At 35.3% G+C, this 21,913-nt stretch overlaps 2 protein-coding genes across 2 annotated transcripts in view; both read left to right on the forward strand.

Annotated features, from left to right (window-relative positions):
- Nucleotides 1-659: 659 nt before the first annotated feature.
- LOC137397839 (CDP-diacylglycerol--inositol 3-phosphatidyltransferase-like) lies at nt 660-13,445 on the forward strand. Its single transcript, XM_068083976.1, has 6 exons — nt 660-825; nt 2,593-2,727; nt 4,147-4,300; nt 7,890-7,971; nt 10,714-10,795; nt 12,434-13,445. The coding sequence occupies exons 1-6, from the start codon at nt 780-782 to the stop codon at nt 12,583-12,585; spliced, it is 651 nt and encodes a 216-aa protein (XP_067940077.1). The 5' UTR covers nt 660-779; the 3' UTR covers nt 12,586-13,445.
- A 1,363-nt stretch (nt 13,446-14,808) lies between these two features.
- LOC137388940 (kinesin-like protein KIF12) overlaps nt 14,809-21,913 on the forward strand; it is a 33,532-nt gene continuing 26,427 nt past the window's right edge. Inside the window, exons 1-3 of the mRNA XM_068075448.1 lie at nt 14,809-15,044; nt 17,711-17,809; nt 18,535-18,613. Coding sequence (XP_067931549.1) covers nt 14,809-15,044; nt 17,711-17,809; nt 18,535-18,613 — 414 coding nt within the window. The remainder of the gene's footprint in view (nt 15,045-17,710; nt 17,810-18,534; nt 18,614-21,913) is intronic.

Genomic DNA, 21,913 nt, shown 5'->3' on the forward strand with positions numbered 1-21,913 from the left:
TTTATTTACTACTATTGTTTGTGTCGCTAACCAAATTACACATTAATACATCCAGATGTTTTCAATCACAAACGTTTACAACAAAAGACTTCACATGAAAATACCAGAAGACTAGTATTTCTACATGCTTTAAAAAATACCTTTTTAATACAGAAAATAGTACTATCATTAGAAATTAGCTGCAGTTATGAACCAAAATGAGAATTATACAAATGCGTTTTATAATACCTTCGTTTTCAAATTTACAAGATTATTATATAATACATAGGCTACCTGAGCGCATCTAAAATGTTGTTAGTTTAAGCGCTCAGCGGCCAAGCTGCCTAAAAACAGTTCGTCCAATTCAATAACTTTCTCTAAAAGACTTATATGACAAGAATAACAAAAAAGATGCTAAAGTAAAATAAAACCTCATTAGATTTGGTGTCGCTTTTAAAATCTACAGATGGCTAACGCAGTTAGAACTAAATTTTACGCTATAGTTTTCAACTACCTTTTCTTTTGCCCGAGTTTATCATACGACGATCTTTCGATGATGCTACTAAGTCAACTTAAACGGCCGTGACATAATTTAACTCCTTCGATGAGATAGTGTCCACGTTCGTCTAGCCATAACGTACACACTTTATATGTGTGTTATGCGCACCTGGAACCTGGGCTATAATTATCTAGATAAAGGTTTCACAAATCTCACATTGTCACTAGGAAGGACTTTCCAGCTATCTGCACAGTTGATCTCGTAGATGCATCTGCAGCATTTGTTTTCTTAAAACAGAATAATGACGACCTCACGAGAAGTTCTTGTATTTGTTCCTAATCTTATAGGTAAAGCACTGTGTGGCATTCATGACAACCACTACGCAATTACACCGACAAAATGTTTTACGTTCATATGGTTATACCTAGGATTTAAACAGTGTTTCTTGGTGGTTCTAGTGCTTAACTATATATTTTTTTATATAGTTACCAAAAGAATTGCAGCACTTGTGGATTTTCTCCATAAAATCAACAAATTACTTCCGTTATTCCTTCATTCCAACATTCGTTATTTCTATAAGCCTGAATTTACTTATTTTATTCTCATTCTGTTTTTCATGGTCTGCCTGCAGAGGCCCTTTTGTGGTTTTGTTGATTTTTTGCAAATAAATTCGAGTATCGCCTTATATATGCATTGGCTATGAATGTTTAGCGGTAGCTTCTGTGCATAGTGCAGATTAAAAATGAGCATTTTACATTTGTGTGATTTTATTAAGAGGAGGAGGAGGCTGAAAAACAATTTTTATTAAATATGGCCAGTTTCTGTGATGTTAAATCTATATATAAATCTCAAAATTTGTGTGCGATTTTGTGTGTCCAGCTATAGCTATTAAAATTTAGGTACGAAATATCAGTTTCACGCTGGATTTGAGCTAGGAACCTCCCGCTCACCAGGACAATATCTTACCAAATAAGCTACGCATGATTAATGGATTAAGTGAGCGATATATGTCACTATCTGGGTAAAAATACGCATACCGTGCTGCGTTAACGCAAGTCATTAAAGCTTGCTCTCACGGCTCTATTAGTGAGTTCAATAATAAGTTTTCTAACTAGCTTACTCAAATTAGCCATTGGTAATGTGTCAGGCTAATAGCAAGTGGCAGGCAACTGCATTAGCTGTCACTGTTTATAAGCTGGTTTTTATTACCCGTGCAATGCCGGGCATTCCGCTAGTCTTACTATAAAATTACCTTGGGAGCTAATTTGCCTCACATTTGTTGGACATCGCCAAAAAAAAGAAAACTACCTTTTGCTGATATCTCATGGCCATCATTTGTTATACATATTTCAATAGTTATCATCCTCGTTATTTTCTTTCATTTTTATACAGCTTTTGTTTCTATACGACAAAATTTACAAAACATTGCGCATATTTATAACTCATCACTTTCATATTACTGTATTCAACATTATTATGTAAAAGGTACAACTAAGCACTTAGACGTATTATGCGTCATCTGATTTATCTTTTGCACCAGTATAACATTTTTATAATATACTGCTACAAGTTAATTAATTGTTTATTCATCAATGATGCTCAGTTAATACACGGGTATGCTTACTGTCATATAAGGGTCATTGAAAAATAAAAGCTTCTATAGAGCGTACAGCTCAAGAATGAAGTATAAAAAGCAGTGATTTGCTAGAAAAGTGATGCCTTACATATATAATTTGCTTAGCCTGAGCACTCATTAAATTTTAATCATTGTCATACTCTTTTAAATGTGGCTGGTCTTGTGGTCCTGCTGCTATCGGATGATACCGGTAGTATTTTCAAGATGATAATTATGCATTGTGTCAGGATGTATGAATAGGCATGAGAATGCTGATTAGCTATCCTATATCCCTTTCATCTTAGCCACTGGTAGTCTCTATTACCTTTCCTGATATTTCCGAATTTTATCGAGTATCATAATAGCAAATTAATTCTTATAATTCGGGCTTCTTCTAGGTAATAATTTTGAAATACTCTCATTTCTATTATATTACTAATATTGTTGCAAGTTTCTATATATCATATACAAAAATATTCATAGAGATATTTGGTTGTAGGATATGCAAGAATAATTCTAGCTATTCTCTCCTGCTACTACATGCCGATCGACTATGTGACAGCAGGGACATGCTATGTAATCAGTGGTCTGCTGGATGCATTAGATGGTCATGCTGCAAGATACCTCAATCAAAGTATGTCAGGAAGATAATCATTTGTGCCATTACAAAATGGAGCATTTGTGTAAGCATTCAAGGGAAGGTTCTTCATGTCAAGCTAGTGTATCTATAGCAACCTTTGATATGCAATTTTGAACAATACACTCTTGTTTGCGGTGCTTTCAGTTTTACCTTTTAAATATCAATTTTATGTACATCAATTTGTTAGGAATAATTTATAAGATAAAAACTTCTTTTATTCGCATGAACTACACATTAGCAACTTAAATAAAATTTGTTATTCTTCTAGTGACCATTCTTACAGCTTGCAATGCATGTAAGCACGGCAAATTTTTTATATTATGACTCTTTTTGTAAAAAAAGAGCATTTAATACACACGGACTGCAGTGATTGCGAACAGACGCTTCACCTGACACAATCTTGCCTGATGTTTTTCTCTTGGAGCTTTGTGTGAAAAATTGATTCATTAAGTAATTTGCCTGGACATAGACAAAAATTGCTGCAAAGTCGTTTCTTCCAATGTGCTCTGAGCTGATAGAACTAAAGGTTTTTTTAATTGACCTGCTTGCCTAATTTTGCATATCAATACTTTGCATTCATCAACTCTCCAGCAATGCTGAACTTAGTCGCTAGCAACTAGGGATTTAAATAGGCATCCATGTCTTGTTGCAAACATGATCTGCTAGCCGCTGGTGTAAATTTTATTTTTTCGAATGTTTATAATCTAGGTCATTCACGTAGAGCATGGCGTGACAGTCACGAATTAATTAAAATTACAACATTAATGATAGGTTGTTGTCGCAGCTCGTCTCACTGCTTCAGGTACGGCTGTAATTCATACTGAAGCAATGATACCACTTCATCTAATTGACGTTGACAAAATAGTAGAGTTTGGAATTACACAGTTTGGTAATTTCATTCTTAACTAGTGTGATTTACTGGCAGCGCTTGGACAGATAATCATCAACATTTTCGCATCAATATTTTAAAGCTTTTTGTATCCTCTTCCCTTCTAAGATGTCTATTCACTGTGACCAGGAAATCTCAAACTTAAGTAACCTTAATTTGGGCATAAACCTTTGCTACTTTAATATTGTTTGCTGCATCAAAATGATTTGAGGCAGCAAACAATGCATCAAAAATGATGCATTTTTGATGCATCAAATATATTTGATATATATATATACTGTATGCTTCTACAACTGAAGAGTAAATATCTGCTTTTGCCATGTAGCTCATCATTGTAATACAGGTACAAAATCATTAGACATATTTTAATGTTAGCTTAAAATTTCAATACCTGAATAAAATGTTTTTGTTTTAAATGCACTTTTATTCTTGCACAAACATATTCAATTCAAAATACATAGTAGTACCCAGTTACAATCTATCAAGTTGACCTTAACCTTTAGTCCTGCTATGTGTCGCTGCAGCATCACTGTTTGGAGCCATGTTAGATCAACTGACTGATCGGTGTGCTACGGCTTGTCTTCTCATCACCCTTGCCATGTTTTACCCTGATTACGCGATGCTTTTTCAAATGAGCACAGCTCTTGATATAGCGAGTCACTGGCTTCATTTGCATAGGTGAGTCATTCATCCTCTCTCTTGGAATCATTAATGACTCTGCAATCTCTGCATTGCTCAGCAAATAAATTAAACAACTCGAACAAGCAGAATTGGCAGCTCTATTAGAGTCTACTACAGTAGAACCTCTACTTATAATATTGGTGAAGGTTCTACTGTATTCGTGTTTAACTGCTCACACCTTTGTGTAGCGGTTCTCGTGCACAAGCATCAAAATATTTTACCGTGGAGTCGGATGAGCCATCTTTCAGCGTCAGTGGGTGTGACAATGACCTGAGCCTGTGATCTGCTGCTTGGACCATAATATATCCATACGTGTTTCTTGATAATCGGCATTACTCACTATCGCTTTTTCACAAATCATCCACCATGTTATACGGACTATGATTGTTAGCTGATGCTTTTGATGTTTGTTCTTAAAGGTTTAAATGAGCCAATAATCATGAAAGAAGGCCGTGTAATATAAAAAAAATGTATATTCATATGTTATGCATTTAATAGAACTGTATAGAATTCATTTTATTCTGGTAGTAATGTTCTTGAAGCTAAAAGACAACACGATGTTGGATAGAGTCTAGCTACTAGCTGCTAGTAAAACATTACCTGAAATCAATAAATGGCTGGTCTTTCACCTTCATATATGCACCTCCTAACACATTCAAAACATCTTGTATTATATTCTTACATATACCGTATTACCATACATTAGTGTTTTCTTATGCTGCACTATCACATAGCCTACTACCAGGCATTGGAAACTTTACATATACTACATTACACGACATCTGAACTTAATTTTTCATTTCAATTTATGTAATTCCACGGCTTTCTTGCAAATGCTTGACTCATTGCAATATAGGTATATTGGTTAGGCATAAACTCGTGTAAAATATATTAGCATGCGAAGGACTTGTAAGAATTTATCAGCATGAAAGATGTTAGGACACGTTACCTTTAAACATATAATAAACAGCATAGGAATGTTACTACTGACTACTTTCTGTGATGACACGTTATTTTCTTACTAAATAAGTTATTTAGGCTCATTGTTACTTATATCAACGTGTATAACTATCCGGTTGTCACTCACTATATTAGAAATTCCCCCGTCATACAGCCCACGACCAAGGTGATATTGGAAAAGAGAACGGGTACTGATGGTTGAGAAATGCAATATTAGCAGTCAAATGGCACTGCAGTGCAATAGGATAACTGCAATGGTAGCTGTAATGTACTGGGTGTTATTATGTACAACAAACGGCAATAATGAAAGGAAAAGATTATATGTTTATATCTTTCCCCGCAATAGGAGAAATGCAATATTAGAAGTAAAATGCACTGATATTATTAGAATAACCAATATTATTAATATAGTAATACAGTAATAATAGAAAACCAATGCACAATTTTGTTTACATTTCAAAATGTCATAGTTAACAATATCAAGAAGTTGTGATATTTATATAGATTTTTAGAAAATCTATTTTGACAAAACTATTTAGAAAAAATAATAACAGTAACATATTGCCCAACATCGGTCACTATATACTTCGATCTTGTAAATTCGAATGCTTATTTTTATAATTAAATCTTATAAAATCGAATAATTATTCTTATAATTAAATCCTATAAAATTGAATAATTATTCTTATAATTAAATATTGTAATAATCTCATAAGAATCGTTAAAAAAATATCGTCATTTCCTTTACTTTCACTGCTTTGGACATCAGTTGGAATACCAAAGTATTCATAAGTGTCCAAAATGTCAGTTACTTTGAAATCGGCAAAAAAAGACGATTGCTTTTCAGTACTTCTACGTTAATTACAGAAACCTTCGGCAATTGGCCAACGCTATAGACTGGTGAAATGTGCACGTGTTTTTTTTTCGTGAAATGCGCACGACCTAATGGTTCTATTCTCTGTCGCTCGGCATTTCGTTTGCCAGTCTTAATTTTGATAAAAATAAGGCTTGTCAAGTTTTAATAACGATTCCAGGCCGAATTAATCTGTCTATTTATGTATAATCCGATCAGATGGGTAAGGTTTAGGAAATTTTCTACAAATAATAAAGACTTGGTAACATATTTAAACAGGTTTATATGTGTTTTGCATCGTTATTATACTTAAACGACTCCATTGAAAAATGGTTAAATTCGTTGATGAGATTTCGGTACAAGAGTTTGCGACGGCCGTTGATGAATAATTTTCGTGAGTTGTGTGCACATAAGTATTTATCATAAATCTCCCAAACAATCGCTTCGCTCGTGTTTGGTCGTGGGATTATCATAAATCTCCCAAACAATCGCTTCGCTCGTGTTTGGTCGTGGGATTATCATAAATCTCCCAAACAATCGCTTCGCTCGTGTTTGGTCGTGGGACTATATTATCAATGTGTATAGTTTATCCAGTTGTCACTTACTATGCTATATTATCGAAAAAAACTTAGACTTATCTATACAAATCCCACTTTGTCATTGTGTCTGTCTGTCGATTTTATCGAAACCTCACACGCATGTGCTCCGTGGCTTCTGCCAGGTTGGTAAAAGTTTGTGAGTTTAGAAACCAAATAACTCAGTCCAGTTTCTGAGAACCAGCCTTTTAAACCTGCGGGTTATCTGATGAAAAATAAAAGATATCCTTGGCATCACTTGTCTTACTACTAGCTATTAATATTGTCTACTGCAGACAAGTAGGAAACCTTTGTTTCTAAGCACAAGTCAGGTTTTGTAGTATTTGAAATTGCTCTCAGTTTCTAATGTTTGTAAATCTTTGGTTGTATTTGAGACACTTTTCATGTTTAGTCCTTCATGTGCACTTATTGCTACACATACTGGCTTGCTTACAAGCTAGCCACACTAGTATCAGCCTATGTACATCTACACACACCACACGGACACACACACGTAGTTGTATATGAGCTTCTGTGTAGAAATGTATAAGAAGTACATATAATTCTCTGTAGAGTTCGTAATTGATTTCATCTGCATGAGTTCATACAACTGCATACACATAAAGGTTGCCTTATGGCGCTTCCGCAAATTAAAGCTTAGATGAAGATAACATGGCTGGCTTATCACATTATCGTATCACTTGCTAGTGTTAAAACAGGGTCATCTGACTCTATACATAGAATTTAAAGTTTTTTGCCTGCTAGTTGTGATTATAAACCTCTCACAGTATCAGTGTCATACACATCTACTTTCCCAAGCTGAAGATATATTCTAGGGTCCTTTTTCAAACCAGCCAATAGTTTCACAAGTCTGTCTACTTGCCAGATATGTCATAAATTTGGGGATCTACATGGGAAACATAAAATATGTTTTAGATCAAGTAGTCCATGACAATAAATCTCATCGTATGCAGAAATTACAAGGTTCACAAATATTTTTAACAATCTGTTTTATGTTCTGTTGTTTAGTTACCTACAATAGTGATATGCTGTGAGACACAATGTCCAACCAAATAAAGGATAGAAGTGGCTCTAGTTACTTGGTATTGCACTTACAAATGTGAGACAACAGTGTTCCTAGCACTGGTTATTATCATTACTATTATTATTAGCACATGTATTATCATGTGTTATTTAGCACAATCCTCTCAGGCCGGACTAGTCACAAAGCTATTGATTTGGATGAGAATCCAATTCTCCATTTCTACTACACAAACAGGGTAAGTTTCATCAGCTAGTATCAATCTATAGCTTTTAAGATTTTATCTTAGAAATGTTGTTCCTATCTCTGGTCTTAGCGCGTTTGTAAGTTAATCTTTGTACTTGCACTTGTTTAAGGATGGCCAAGAAGCCAAACTGCGTTTTTGGTGCTTTCATATAACCTTCAGTTATGAATTTAGAGGTCATGTGCGTGTTAGAGTGCTTTTCTCAATTGGTATAAACTAGCCAAAGAAACAAGGTCTGACAAATCATGTGATGGATTCATGTGGTTATGAATTTTTAACTGGTCAGTTGGAAGCAATTTAAAGTAACTGTTCATGGAATTATGACATTTAGAAGGAAGCTCGGAAGAGAATGGGTGGACTGTTCGGCCTTGCAGGTTGGGTGGTAATCCAAACCTGCCAGTCTTTGCTCTCAAGAGTTGTGGTGACTCAAACTATACCCTCATGATGTTCAAAGAAATTTCAAGGCTTTAGTTACCACATAGTGACTTTAAGCCAATGTGTCCTTGATCTAGCTTTACCTATCGGTCTCATCATCGTTAGTTGGGAGGTTTTGGCACAGCCCATCCATCCTAAAACTGCTAGCCTCATTTCTTGTGCACTTCATTGTGACTGCTTCCAAGTGCATTAACCCTCATAAAATTACCAATAGATAGGAAATATGTAACATGAGGATTCGTCTTACCATTTGAGGAGGTAAATCTAGAACAATCCAGCAGAGTCGTTTATATAGGATGTGCTGTGTCTGCCACCTGGCCTGAAAGTTTGGAAACAAAAAAATTATGAATGATGAAATTAGACAAATATAATTAAAACTGCTGATGGAGAAAGTGAGTGCACATAAAAGGAGGCGCAAGCAGGAGATCACTAGCGTGCAGGAATAGAAGTTCAGGAGTTGTTGGTTGAACAAATGAGAGCTCAAAACATTATATATATATATATATATATATATATATATATATATATATATATAGCACTATATAAAAATAATCCGGGATTGAAAATGAAAATAATATTCATGTTACTATTTGAAAGAGTGATACTTCACAGTATAATTAAATTTGGTATTGAGTAGAATTTAGTGTTATATTTAGTTGGAACTAGTTAACCAGCTAATGATGGAAATGGTATGGTTTCTGTTAACGACTCACTAAGGTGCTGCTCTGCAATGTTTGTAATAGAGTACATCTGATTGTTCGTGGCTTGCCAACCAATGAGTCAAACATGCTTGATAATTTGGGATAGTCAGTATATCAGTGTTTAGTTCATTTTTGTTTTGGCTCTCCTATAATATGGGGCAGTCTTCTGAAATTTGCAGATACATCAAGTCGTTTCAAACAATTAAAAGTATGCAAATATACTCTAAGAATGACTTTCTTTTTGTGCCACAATGTAATGCTGCTGAAACTGGCAATTTTTTTCATTTTGTATAGTTGAAATATGTTTACTTATGTTTACATGCGTATTGCTTTCTCTCCTCAATGTTATTTTTGTGTAGATTTATTATTTAGTGTTGCTTTTTTTGTAATCTTATGAAATAATAATCAGGGATTTGCTTAATTAAATGCCTCAGTTAATTTATTTCAAGTGAATGTAGATAGAAATTTTAAAGATTTTAAAAAGGTTAAGACAACTCCAATAAGCTTCTAGCTTATACTGACAGGCACCAACAATATCTTCCTTACAAAATCTACTTCTTGGTTATGTCATATAAACTGCTAAAGTATCTTCTGTTTGTTGCCAAATGTGCGACTAGCCCCTAATTTTGTAGCCAAAGTTTCTTCCTTCTTGCGTAAAAAGGCAATTAATCCCTAGTTTTGTAGCCAAAGTTCATGTCTTATTGTGTAAAAGCGCAGCTAGTTTCCGATTCTGTAGCCAAGGTTTTATTTATTTGCGTAAGACCGGAATGGGTTTCTTAAAGATTTGGTTTGGCATAGTGAAATATTTTAGGCATTGGGTTTGTGATCTTATTACTGAATTTTAAATGTTGGGCAGCTGTAGTAATTCGGCCTAGTAGTATCCCATAGTATTCCCCATAGTAATTCGGCCTACCCTATAGTATCAGAGTGAGAGCGGAACCTGTCAGACAAAACCCGAGTTCAACTGAGGAGGATTTAAGACCTGCTATTAGTGTTATGATTTGGTTGTCTAAATTATTGCTTAATAACTGCTCAGCTAGCTCATTATTTAGTTGAGTTTCTTTGCAAATGTATAGATTGCTTATTTTGTACTCAATGTATATGTATAAAAATACTAGCCAAATACCTGGCATTGCACAGGTATTAAAAACAGCTTATAAACAGAGACGGGTGATGTAGTTGCCTGCCATTAGCCTGGCCCATGTTCAATGACTAATTTGAGTAAGCTACTATCCGTATTGCTAAACTCACTAACAAGAGCCGTGAGAGCAAGCTTTAGTGATGTTGCATATTGCAGAGTGCTATGCATATTTTAACTGACATGGCGACTCGATTGGTTAGGTTATCTCTTGGTGAATGAGAGGTTCCGAGATCAAATCCAGCACAAAGTGCATCTTTCATTTCCATATTGTAATTGCTATAACTGGACCAACCGAACAATGGACTTTGAGATTTATATATATAAAAATATTCCTTATCATTACATTATGTGTTTGTTAAAATGTTGTTTTGAATTATGGTTGGCTTCTCTTATGTTTCAATATACCACAAGTAGAATTCTATTTTGTTGGTAACAAGGAATGTTGTGCCTTGGTTGCAGAAATTTCTCTTCTTCATGTGCGCTGGTAATGAAATGTTCTACACAGGACTCTACCTGCTGTTCTTCACGCCAGGGCCAACAGGTGGGTGGCATGTTGGATAATTCAATTGTTCTTTATGTACTTGCTGGTCGAAGTAGTTGTTCATGCTTCAACTGTTCATGCAAACATCTAGGCATTTTCTGTGCTTCCAGTGAAATTCATCGTCTGCCTGACGTACTGTGGAAGGTGAAGATGAGATATTTTTCCATTTTACTCATAGACAAATGATTAGGAAGTTTTGGAACAGTTCAAACCATATGGTTAGAGCAGAGGATATTATACTGTTTATGTAAGCCATATATGTACTTATGTAGACCATGTAAATTTCTACATAAAACTCTATGTAGGTCATATATTAGTCTTTCATGTAGCTGCGTAAACTATGATTATGTAAAACATATGTATGTCTATTTCGGCTTGTATGCTTGTATGGAAGTATATGTATAAGTAGAACGTGTGTACATTTAGTAAAAGCATATAATAATTTTATATGTATATAGATAATACATGCAGTCGTATTATAGATCTGAGGACAGTCTTCATATGCGAGGTGTCAACATAAACAGTGTGTGCAATTCGTAGACCATATTTAGTACAACAATCACTTCAACATAATAAATGGTAGAAAAACCAAAAACAAATCATGTGGAAGAAGTTGGCATGCGCTCAGGCCATGGTAAAGTAATTCAGCGTAATTGTGGTGCTGGTAATGGCTGTTAGTTGTAATCATTTTAGCTAGTGCAATACATCTACATAGTCAATGGGGTGTACTGGTCTAGCACGCTTATCTTCTCATGGACAACTGGCCTCAAAATATTAACTTGCCATAATTTTATCATGATATCTTGTAATATTAGCAAAGTCTATCATTTATTCGATCAGTTCTTTTTATTTATGTTTTTCTATTTTCAATTAATTGATTGCCTTGGCAACCTACTAGTACAGAATTATGTATTTTATTATCATTTTAACAATACTGTAATTAATGTAGTAATTAATGCATTTGTATTGAACTGCACACACCTTTATGTTACTATTCTCATGTGCGAGTGACAAAATATTTTACCGAGAAGTCAGATGAACTGTCTCTTGCCTTGATAATAATTATCAATAGTTTTATTTACCAGTTGAAGCTGGCATACAGTATATTATCATGCTACGTACCATCTTCTATATGAGAATATCCTTGATAAAGAGGATGTCAAGAATTTCTTTTTGTTGTTAATTAAAACGATGTGTATAGTCTCAACAGGCATTCTCAATAATTGATAATATCTTTTTAATTATATTTATTGGTTTAATTAGCAGAGAAAAACAGCAGTTGTGGCGCTTCAATGACTACTAACATTAACTCTTGGAACTTAAACTAACCAAGTTGTTATATTATAGCTTCGTATTCATTTAGCTCAGCAGAACGGCAACTTTGAAAACTGATAGTGGACTATTTATATCTGTGAATACTCACTGTAACGCCTTGTAACATAGTTATAAACGCAAGTAGTAAGTTTTGCATAGATTTCCCTTTAATGTTTTTAAGGAAAGCTTCAATAGATTTTCAGCTTGGATACCTCTATCAAACAAAAAGCCCAGGAAAATGAATAAGAAACAATGGCCAAAAAGGATAGTAGTACGAACAGCTAGTTAGCAACTACTCACCCCGCTCATTGTTTGGTGTTGCAGTGGCTGGCATCGGCCTTTTCAAACTGCTGACAGTGCTGGCTGCTCCTGTTGCTGTCGTGAAGAGCCTCATTAGCTTCATACACCTCATAGCTGCTGCCTTGAATATTGCTTCTTTGGATGCTGCCCAGCGAGACAAACCTAAGTCCGGATAGTCATCACAATGGTTCAGCAAGAGTCGTCTTCTTTTTATTGGACAGATAATTGCTGTTGTAGCAAACGTTTCTTGGCTGCAATTTCATATTTTTGTATCCATACTCATTCAACATTAATTATACAGGCAGTTTTCTTTCAAAGAATATTACTAGTTTTTAATTTACTTCTGAAAAAAAGCATACAAAATTCTTTAAACGAAACACTTTTGAAAAACTAGATCGTGTCCACTTTCATAAAGGTGCTAAATGACTGCTAAGCGTAGAATAGCCAAGCATGGAAATTCAATCTGCAACACATGGTAAAAAATCAAGCTGAGTATTGAGATTATTACATCACAACGTAGTAACAATGTTAGTAGTTGCTAGGCATTCCTATTTTCCTAGAAATGAAGTTTTAGATTTAGAATGTCTAGTTTTTGACAAACCATTAGCCACAGCATACTGTGGATGAATATTAGTAATTGGTTTCGATGTTGTAATCAAAGAAGTAATTTTTTTCTAGCCAATTTATAATAGCTTCCTAGTGACTTCTTTTGCTGATGTCTTCTTACATTAGTTGGTTGCTGTTAGAATTTCAGTTCTATGGTTGTGGACGCTGCAAGCATTATGACTCATATATTAATATTACCATAACTAAAGTAACATTGTCTATCAATTATTATGTCTAAAAAAATTAATCTCTTTATATATAACTTTTAGCTGACTTATTAAGTTTCATCTTTCTGCGCATACATCGCTCTCTGCCTGTAATTGTTATAGTTTTAATTGTACATGAAATTATAGCTACTTATTAGCATTTATATTGTATGTCATTGTTTGATTATACGACAAATAATAAAATCGTTTCTGTTGTGTGCTAATGTTGCCGGTTGTTTAGGATTGGTGTGGATAGTGTCATAGACCTATTAGCTGTCGTTAACCAGCTAATTGATTGTTTTCTGGATTAGTATTTCTATATTCAGCTTCTACATTTCGCAAATATTCAATTGTGATATTATGATGTCAAATTACATTAATATCATGCTTCATCGCAGGTATGTTAGCAGCATTTTAACTGTGAGTTCCTAAGGGTGGCAGTTAGAAGGTATCTCTATTATAGAGTGGCCTGTTATAAGAATAAAAAAATAGCAGGTATTATGTCTTAAATCATTTGCAATATTCATCAGTTAATGGATGGCTGACATGTTGAGTGCAAGTGCTTTTATCCTTTGTTTTAAGGCTTATAAAATTTTCTTTTTAGTAATACATACCTGTTCACTTGTGCTCATTCCTCTAGGCAATTTTAGCAAAAGCTTTTTGACATTTGTCAGATTGAACTTCCTATGACGTGTTAGCTAAAGTGGCCTTACTATGTTTTGGGTCGTTTTATTTCATTGTCCTTGTAGTATACATACATCGGTCGTATATTGTTTCTATCGCATTGACTATCAACATTCTGTTAAAAGGTTTTTGTTAGCAGTCAATGCATAAAACTCGAATGCCCAAGCTGGCATTTGACATCGACTACATTGCTCATGTGGAAATCGTCAGACACACAATTTACTGCTACAACCTTCAACCAGACCACACAAGGTGAGCCAACCATTCTCATTTTTTGTGTTTTTATTGGCTGTTGTGTACTCTGTGTGTACATTTCTTTCAATTATTCAAATGGAAATTCTACACAGATACGTACATTTGGGTGCAATGCAAATTGATCTATGTAATTTATATGCAAAGACAATTATGCATTCATATTCTCACACGACTGACAGCGTATACCCAATTAAGTGTTACAACTGCATTGAACGCCATTGTCCCAAATCAATATTCACATTCGGCTTTGATTGATTTGCTCTGTAGTTACCTTTTTACCAGGCAATCGGTTTGTTCATAATTTTACTTACATAGTCGGACTTATTGGAGCTACGGTTTCCGATGCGGTGTTGCTAGGTGTATTCTCACGACACCTCGTAATTGTTGTAGAGCCTAGCATTCTGTGTCCTTTCAGCAGTTTTTCCTTTCACAACAGTTTCGTGTATCAGGTAGGCTGTTTATAGTCTGTTTGCTTAACATGACTTTGTGTCATCACTTGATGCTGCCTTGTTGATGTGAAACCATATTAGCCCTTATCGCTGTTATCCACATGTGTCATACCACCTTCGCTGTAGGTATGATATGATATCCAAAGTACGATTTGTATGAAAGATCGATAGCTATCAGCTTGTGCGGTCTCTGGAGGATATGAGTACCAAGCACAAAGCCTCTGACATTTTGAAAGTTCCAGAAAAAGGAACACCGAAACAGCAAAAACCTACAGAAAATGGCGGAACAACTGAAGAATCAAAAAAGCCTGACCTTATAAGAAAATTTTCTCTAGGGGGCGATGCATGGAACAAAAAAGCAGCTGCTAAGCGAAAAGTTAGCTCTGGATTAAAGCAAATTATTGATATTATTGATGATGAGGAAGATGAAGGAAGGTAGGTATTGCTTAATAAAATTAAAAAGCATGGGATATGTGAATGACATCGCTTGTGTAAATGCAATATATTAGAACATTAAAAGTACAGCGATTATCGTTTTGATGAAAGCCTATACTCACCTTGAAAGAGGTCATTTGGCTCATATTGTCATACTCCTAACCCTAGCTATAAGTTGCAATGTTGAACCTACCATCTGATATTTAATGCTACAAATTGCATCACAATCACCCATTACAGCACTAATTAGTGCTGTAGGTAGAGTCAACTAAAATACTGCACATGCACTTTCTGTTTTGCAATATTTTCCCTGCTATGCTGCACTGCTCATCAATGTTGGTTATTTATGTTCAAAAACCTTGGAATATGACCTCACTCTGGAAAGTAATTTTAGAGTTGAACCTAAAGATTTCTTCATTAAGGAAAATTTTAGATAAATATTTTATATTTATCCACCTTGGCATAAAGACATTCAAGATTTTAACATTTTGTGTCTATCTAATTCAACAAAATGCATACTTATTCGTATATGAGTGTCATAAGTAAAGATATTATTTTTCACTTATGTTATTTTTCAAATAAGTTATTCGCATAAAGCATTGAGCAGACGATAAAATGGATTTTGTAAATCAACAGTCTCTAAAACATCGGCCTTTGAATTCTACTATTTCTTTTCGCGTAAAGATGTAAAGGGAGGCGATTTGCATCGAACAGAAGTCATCGGATATCTTTAAAGGAACATATTTTTAAAGACATTATTTTTGAAGTTGCATCATAATACCATGTGAAACAATTAACTCGCATGAACGCACCCACTACTTGTTAAGCTATGCTCGACACAATACAGCACCTTTCATTAAAATTATTCACTTGTTTATATTACTAAAACATCAAAAGTGGGCTCATTGTGCTGTTAAACAAAGTCACCTCCTTCGCCAAGATCTTGACGTAAGCTAAAGTCGCTGGCCTATTCACATGGCTCACACATTAGCATAGCTAAAGACATTAACATCGTCAAACAGAGCTTATGTTAATACAGGTGAATCTAGTGTTGCCAATGTGAGCCATCCGTCTACAGCATATCATGCTCTCTTATTTACCTCCAATCGTAACGTACCCCATGAAAAGTGTCCAATTGCGTCTAACAATATCAACAGTGTTTATACATTAGCATAGTCTCGTTAATCAATCATTCAATGTCCCACGTTCATGCTAGCAATACAAACTGCGACGTCTCGTTACATAACCTTTTATCACGCGACAGCGTCATTTCTAAAATAATCTTTGGGCTCTCAAAGAGGATGCTTGCACCTGTGTAGTTCTCATGTCGAAAAAGCCTTCCTTTTCTGGACGATCAACTATCCGTTCCGTTGGGTATGTAGTTTAAATATTGCAGCTGACTGTCTCTTAATAAATGTGATATGTTACCAACTGCCAATTCATATCTACATGTAAATCATGTTTATACTATAAAATAACTTTAATACCTAAAGATAAACTTATGGGTCTGAATGACCCTTTGTATTTAACAATGGATTAATCTGTTTTGTTCAGCGATATCAAATAGACTTTGTGTATCTTTAGACTATGTTGTGTCTATTATTAGATGTCTATTACTCTAGTTACCAAAATGTATTTTTTCTGTTCAAGAATAATTTTTGTGTATACCTGATCTAGTTTACCTTGATCTTGATAATACTCCTCTGCATGTAATCTATCTATTATGCTGGTTCATTATAGTAAGAGTCATGCTATCAATTTATTTGTCAAAAGTTTATTTTCATAAAATCTAGATAAAACGATGTAACAGCAGACTCTTTTTTTCGCTATAAAATATTATATTTTAACATTAAGTTTGTTAGAGCTCTCGCCTAGGTTGTCAAAAATATTACCTATGTAAAATATTTAATAATAAGTCTCTCTCTCTCTTAACTGTATGTTATAACGGTTTTAATTCTAAAATTATTGCCTTGTTTGAAGAAGCTGACATCGCTGAATCATTTATCACCACCTATTACTAAATCCTCTCGGATGTGTGCATAAGTTGGGGCTTACTCATTTATAATAGACACATTCATCTTATTTTTGGAAGCTTCACTTGATGTTCTATGTCCACGCGAGTGTACATAGAACAAAGAAACATGTATAATTAATAGAGCAGCGTGACTGCGCCAATCAATTTCTTTCACTAAATTCTCATATGTTAAACATATCAGTCATGACAAGCAATCAAAACCTTATTTGATTAAACGAAATCCTATTTGATGTCTTACACGTCATCTCCATTGTATAGATGGTTGCGTTGTTATGTGCATTCGCATTGCCATGTGAACACTCACTAATATAAATGGAACAGTATACTATGAGAATATAACGGCTGAGATTTTTCTAGAATGCATGAATCCTGGGTGACAATGAGATGGGCTACAAACACATACACAGGCATATACAACCTTTGTATTTAAATCTAGTATAAATGTCAATAGAAAGGGAATCCTGATTTGCTTTTTGCAATACACAAAAGACAATAAAGTCTGCTTTTTCTTGCTAGTAAATAGTTTCTCATATAAATTTACCAAAAAATAGTTTTACCTGGTGTATTTTAGGAATATGTACTATTTTAAAATTAGTTTAAAAGTTTGGAAAAGTTTTATTGTGTTGTTTAGGGGGAGTTCGACAGAAAGCCCAACCGATAAGGATGTTGAAGGATCTCAAGCTGACCCGACAGAGGTTGCAGGAGATGATAGCATCAATGTGGTTGTCAGGTGAGCTCAGTGTTCTTTTCATACATTTCAAGCTGTTGACATCCTCGAGCAGAAATACAACTTAATGTGCACTCGCGGTCTTGTTTGTCATATTATATTACCAAAGGCTACGCGTATTACCATATGCTGCACTTATTACCACAGGCTACACTTATTACCACAGTCTACACTTATTACCACAGGCTACACTTATTACCACAGGCTAAACTTATTACCACAGGCTACAGTTATTACCCCAGTCTAGAATCATGTGGAATTACTACCGCATATAGCAATTAACAATTAGCTTGATTTAAATTTTTCCTGCATGACACGTTTTCATGCTACGTATCGCACTTTATAAGCATCAGCAAAAACTTAGGAAGAGTAATGGGCCAATCAGAGAGCATTTTGCAGTTACAATATTAGTTTAGGCCGCTAGCATATACATTGCTGCCACATTGACACATATCTGTAAAACATGATTCATTCTTTCCGCTATTTATTGTTCAATGCTAATCTTGAGCTTGTCGAAGTACCTGCTTCAGTTGTCAAATGTATGTTGTATAGATTCCTCGTTTAAGAGATTTTTAGGAATTTTTAATACTCCATTGTCTGATGCTTTACCAATTAGCACCTGCTGAGCAGCTTCTACAAGGATACCAAATCCTGTCAAATATTTTAATAATTATCTGAGTTATTTGTGTTGAATAAAACAGTTCATTGCTGTTCTATATAAACTGCAGGGTGAGGCCTCTGAACAGTAGCGAAACAGAAAAGAGAGACCCATCCACAGTGCAGTTTCCTGGAGATGGTGTCCTCTTGGTGAGTCTAGTCATATGGTTTCTATATATCTGGGGTCAGTCAGCTTTTGATTTCTATGCATGTTGCACGTAAACACTGAATAGCGGGAGTTCTATTGCGCTGTGGAAAACAATAAACTTGGTGACGCATCTCTCAGTCTGAACTTGGTGACGCATCCCTCAGTCTGATGTCAAGGAATTCTTGTGGTATCAAATTCTGTTGAAAGTCATAAAATGCTTTTCCTGCTTGAACTGTCAACTTCCCTCCTTTTCTGAAAACTGATTGTTTATATCACCATCTAAACCTTAACACATTCACACTACAAGGAACTTCACCGTTATTTGACCTCTAAAAAGGAATTGACTAGATTTCATAGGCTGCAACTGTTTACACCTAGAGTATATGTACACACTTTTCCTCTTGTTGAAAGTAACTATTAGCTCTCACATAGACTGTGAGGTGTGGGTGGCATCTTATCAGGGCTGACTGCAGCATGCAGGTGAACTACCTCTTTATTAGCCTGTTTATCCATTACACTGATTTATAGTTCATTTTTATGTTCAACCTACAATGCAACATTTATGATCGTTTTCACCCTCAACTTTACACTGAGAAAGAAAAATGTTTGAGATCTAACTCTTCGTTATTCCATCATATGACGGGCCGCATATTTCGTGTAACGCTATTAAGTCCTGAATGGACATCATAATAGGCTTTGTCATTTGACGTTGACATGTTTGAGGGACGTGACAAGATCGCTTGTCAACGCGGCGTGGGCCTGTAAGGCACGCTCAGGATTGTATGACCATGTATTGTTTTGTTGCATGATTTAGCGAAATTCATTTAACGTCACAAGGACAGTAGAATGGATGATATTAAAAGAAATCTGGTCGTACGAATATATTCTGCTGTATTTTATACCACATTTATACTGTTAGAGTATACGAAGCAACAGACATTCCACTGCTTATGAAGGTAACACTGGTCAATTCTATGGTCAAGTCAATGGTCAATTCAATTTAATGGTCAAGTCAACTCAATTCATTAGTCAATTCAATGGTCGATTCAACAATGGCATTATTGAATTGACCGAGAAAGAGAAAAATGCCTTTCAATTTCTGTGCAGAGGCTGCACTTTGTGGCAGCTGACCAAGAACAGCGATGTTGTAACATCCTGGTTTAACCTCAAAGAGAACAAAGCTAACTCAGATTTAATAAGAAAATAGTGCCACGGGAGCGTCTGTGATTGCTCTCTAGAGAAATCCTAAATAATGGTAATCACCTCGAACAGGAAATGAGTTACAGAGAACATGTCAAACACAATTTATTAAAAAACAATAGAAGTCTGCTATGAAATCTACTCTTCCTCAATTAAGCTCTCTTGATGATGAGGTGGTTATGCGCCTTGCAGACAGGTGTTGGCATGTTTGATGTGCTTATCAAATGGTATTCTATATTTACCTTGCTTTCCAAAGCTGTCAGATTATCATGAATGTCACTTACATGTTTATTCTACGAGCTTATACCGGCTGGCTATGATAAAATTATCTCAAACAAAGATTTTTAGTTTTGTTACGTGTCATGTTGATGTCGAGTTCTGTTCATTTTATGATTTTAAACAAAAAAGAATGGCATCAGCTGCAACTGTACTATTTATAGCTATTATGGCCTTGGAATGCTGATTACTGAAGTAATATTACAAGTACCCACAGGATAGCACTATTAATTATCTGTTATGATAACCATTTGATACAGGTTCTCATGGTGTTGGTTCATGTCTTAATAACCATTCGCTCATAAACTGCTCTAGTTGTTGAGTAACTCGATGCTGTTTCTTCTCTCTTATGAATTTGATATGAATCATTCGGTCGTTAAAAAACTATAGTACGGTAATTCTGTTCTATCGACATTAGACAGTGAGTCTATTGGTTCAATTCACCTCTTATTGGTCTATTTTGTCAGTTGAATTCATGTGAGCCTTTGACAAACTTGCCACATTCAGTGAAGAAATACAAACGAGATCTGGAATAAATCAGACTTATTTTATACTGTTGTTTAATTTGTCTTTTGCTCTACATTTGATGACTATGATAGCATCTCTGGCCTGCGTCTTTTGCACTACATTTGATGGCTATGATAGCATCTCTGGCCTGTGTCTTTTGCATTACATTTGATGACTATGATAGCATCTCTGGCCTGCGTCTTTTGCACTACATTTGATGGCTATGATAGCATCTCTGGCCTGTGTCTTTTGCACTACATTTGATGACTATGATAGCATCTCTGGCCTGTGTCTTTTGCACTACATTTGATTATTATGATAGCATCTCTGGCCTGTGTCTTTTGCATTACATTTGATGGCTATGATAGCATCTCTGGCCTGCGTTTTTTGCACTTCATTTGATGACTATGATAGCATCTCTGGCCTGCGTCTTTTGCATTACATTTGATGGCTATGATAGCATCTCTGGCCTGCGTCTTTTGCATTACATTTGATGGCTATGATAGCATCTCTGGCCTGCGTTTTTTGCACTTCATTTGATGACTATGATAGCATCTCTGGCCTGTGTCTTTTGCACTACATTTGATGACTATGATAGCATCTCTGGCCTGTGTCTTTTGCACTTCATTTGATGACTATGATAGCATCTCTGGCCTGTGTCTTTTGCACTACATTTGATTACTATGATAGCATCTCTGGCCTGCGTCTTTTGCACTACATTTGATGGCTATGATAGCATCTTTGGCCTGCGTCTTTTGCACTACATTTGATGACTATGATAGCATCTCTGGCCTGTGTCTTTTGCACTACATTTGATTATTATGATAGCATCTCTGGCCTGCGTCTTTTGCACTACATTTGATGACTATGATAGCATCTCTGGCCTATGTCTTTTGCACTACATTTGATGGCTATGATAGCATCTCTGGCCTGCGTTTTTTGCACTTCATTTGATGACTATGATAGCATCTCTGGCCTGTGTCTTTTGCACTACATTTGATGACTATGATAGCATCTCTGGCCTGTGTCTTTTGCACTTCATTTGATGACTATGATAGCATCTCTGGCCTGTGTCTTTTGCACTACATTTGATGACTATGATAGCATCTCTGGCCTGTGTCTTTTGCACTACATTTGATGACTATGATAGCATCTCTGGCCTGTGTCTTTTGCACTACATTTGATTACTATGATAACATCTCTGGCCCGCATCTTTTGCACCACATTTGATTACTATGATAGCATCTCTGGCCCGCATCTTTTGCACTACATTTGGTTACTATGATAGCAGTTTTGCCCTGTAGTCAAGATTTTCTTTG

This window comes from Watersipora subatra, chromosome 1, assembly GCF_963576615.1.
Source record: "Watersipora subatra chromosome 1, tzWatSuba1.1, whole genome shotgun sequence".
In the NCBI taxonomy this organism is placed as follows: domain Eukaryota; kingdom Metazoa; phylum Bryozoa; class Gymnolaemata; order Cheilostomatida; family Watersiporidae; genus Watersipora; species Watersipora subatra.

Excerpts from the sequence above, each read along its gene's own strand:
- LOC137397839 (XM_068083976.1), top strand. The coding sequence starts at position 780 with ATGACGACCTCACGAGAAGTTCTTGTATTTGTTCCTAATCTTATAG. Across the intron at positions 2,728-4,146 it reads TGCAAGATACCTCAATCAAA|CATCACTGTTTGGAGCCATG; the intron begins GTATGTCAGGAA and ends GTGTCGCTGCAG. Across the intron at positions 4,301-7,889 it reads CACTGGCTTCATTTGCATAG|CACAATCCTCTCAGGCCGGA; the intron begins GTGAGTCATTCA and ends TGTGTTATTTAG.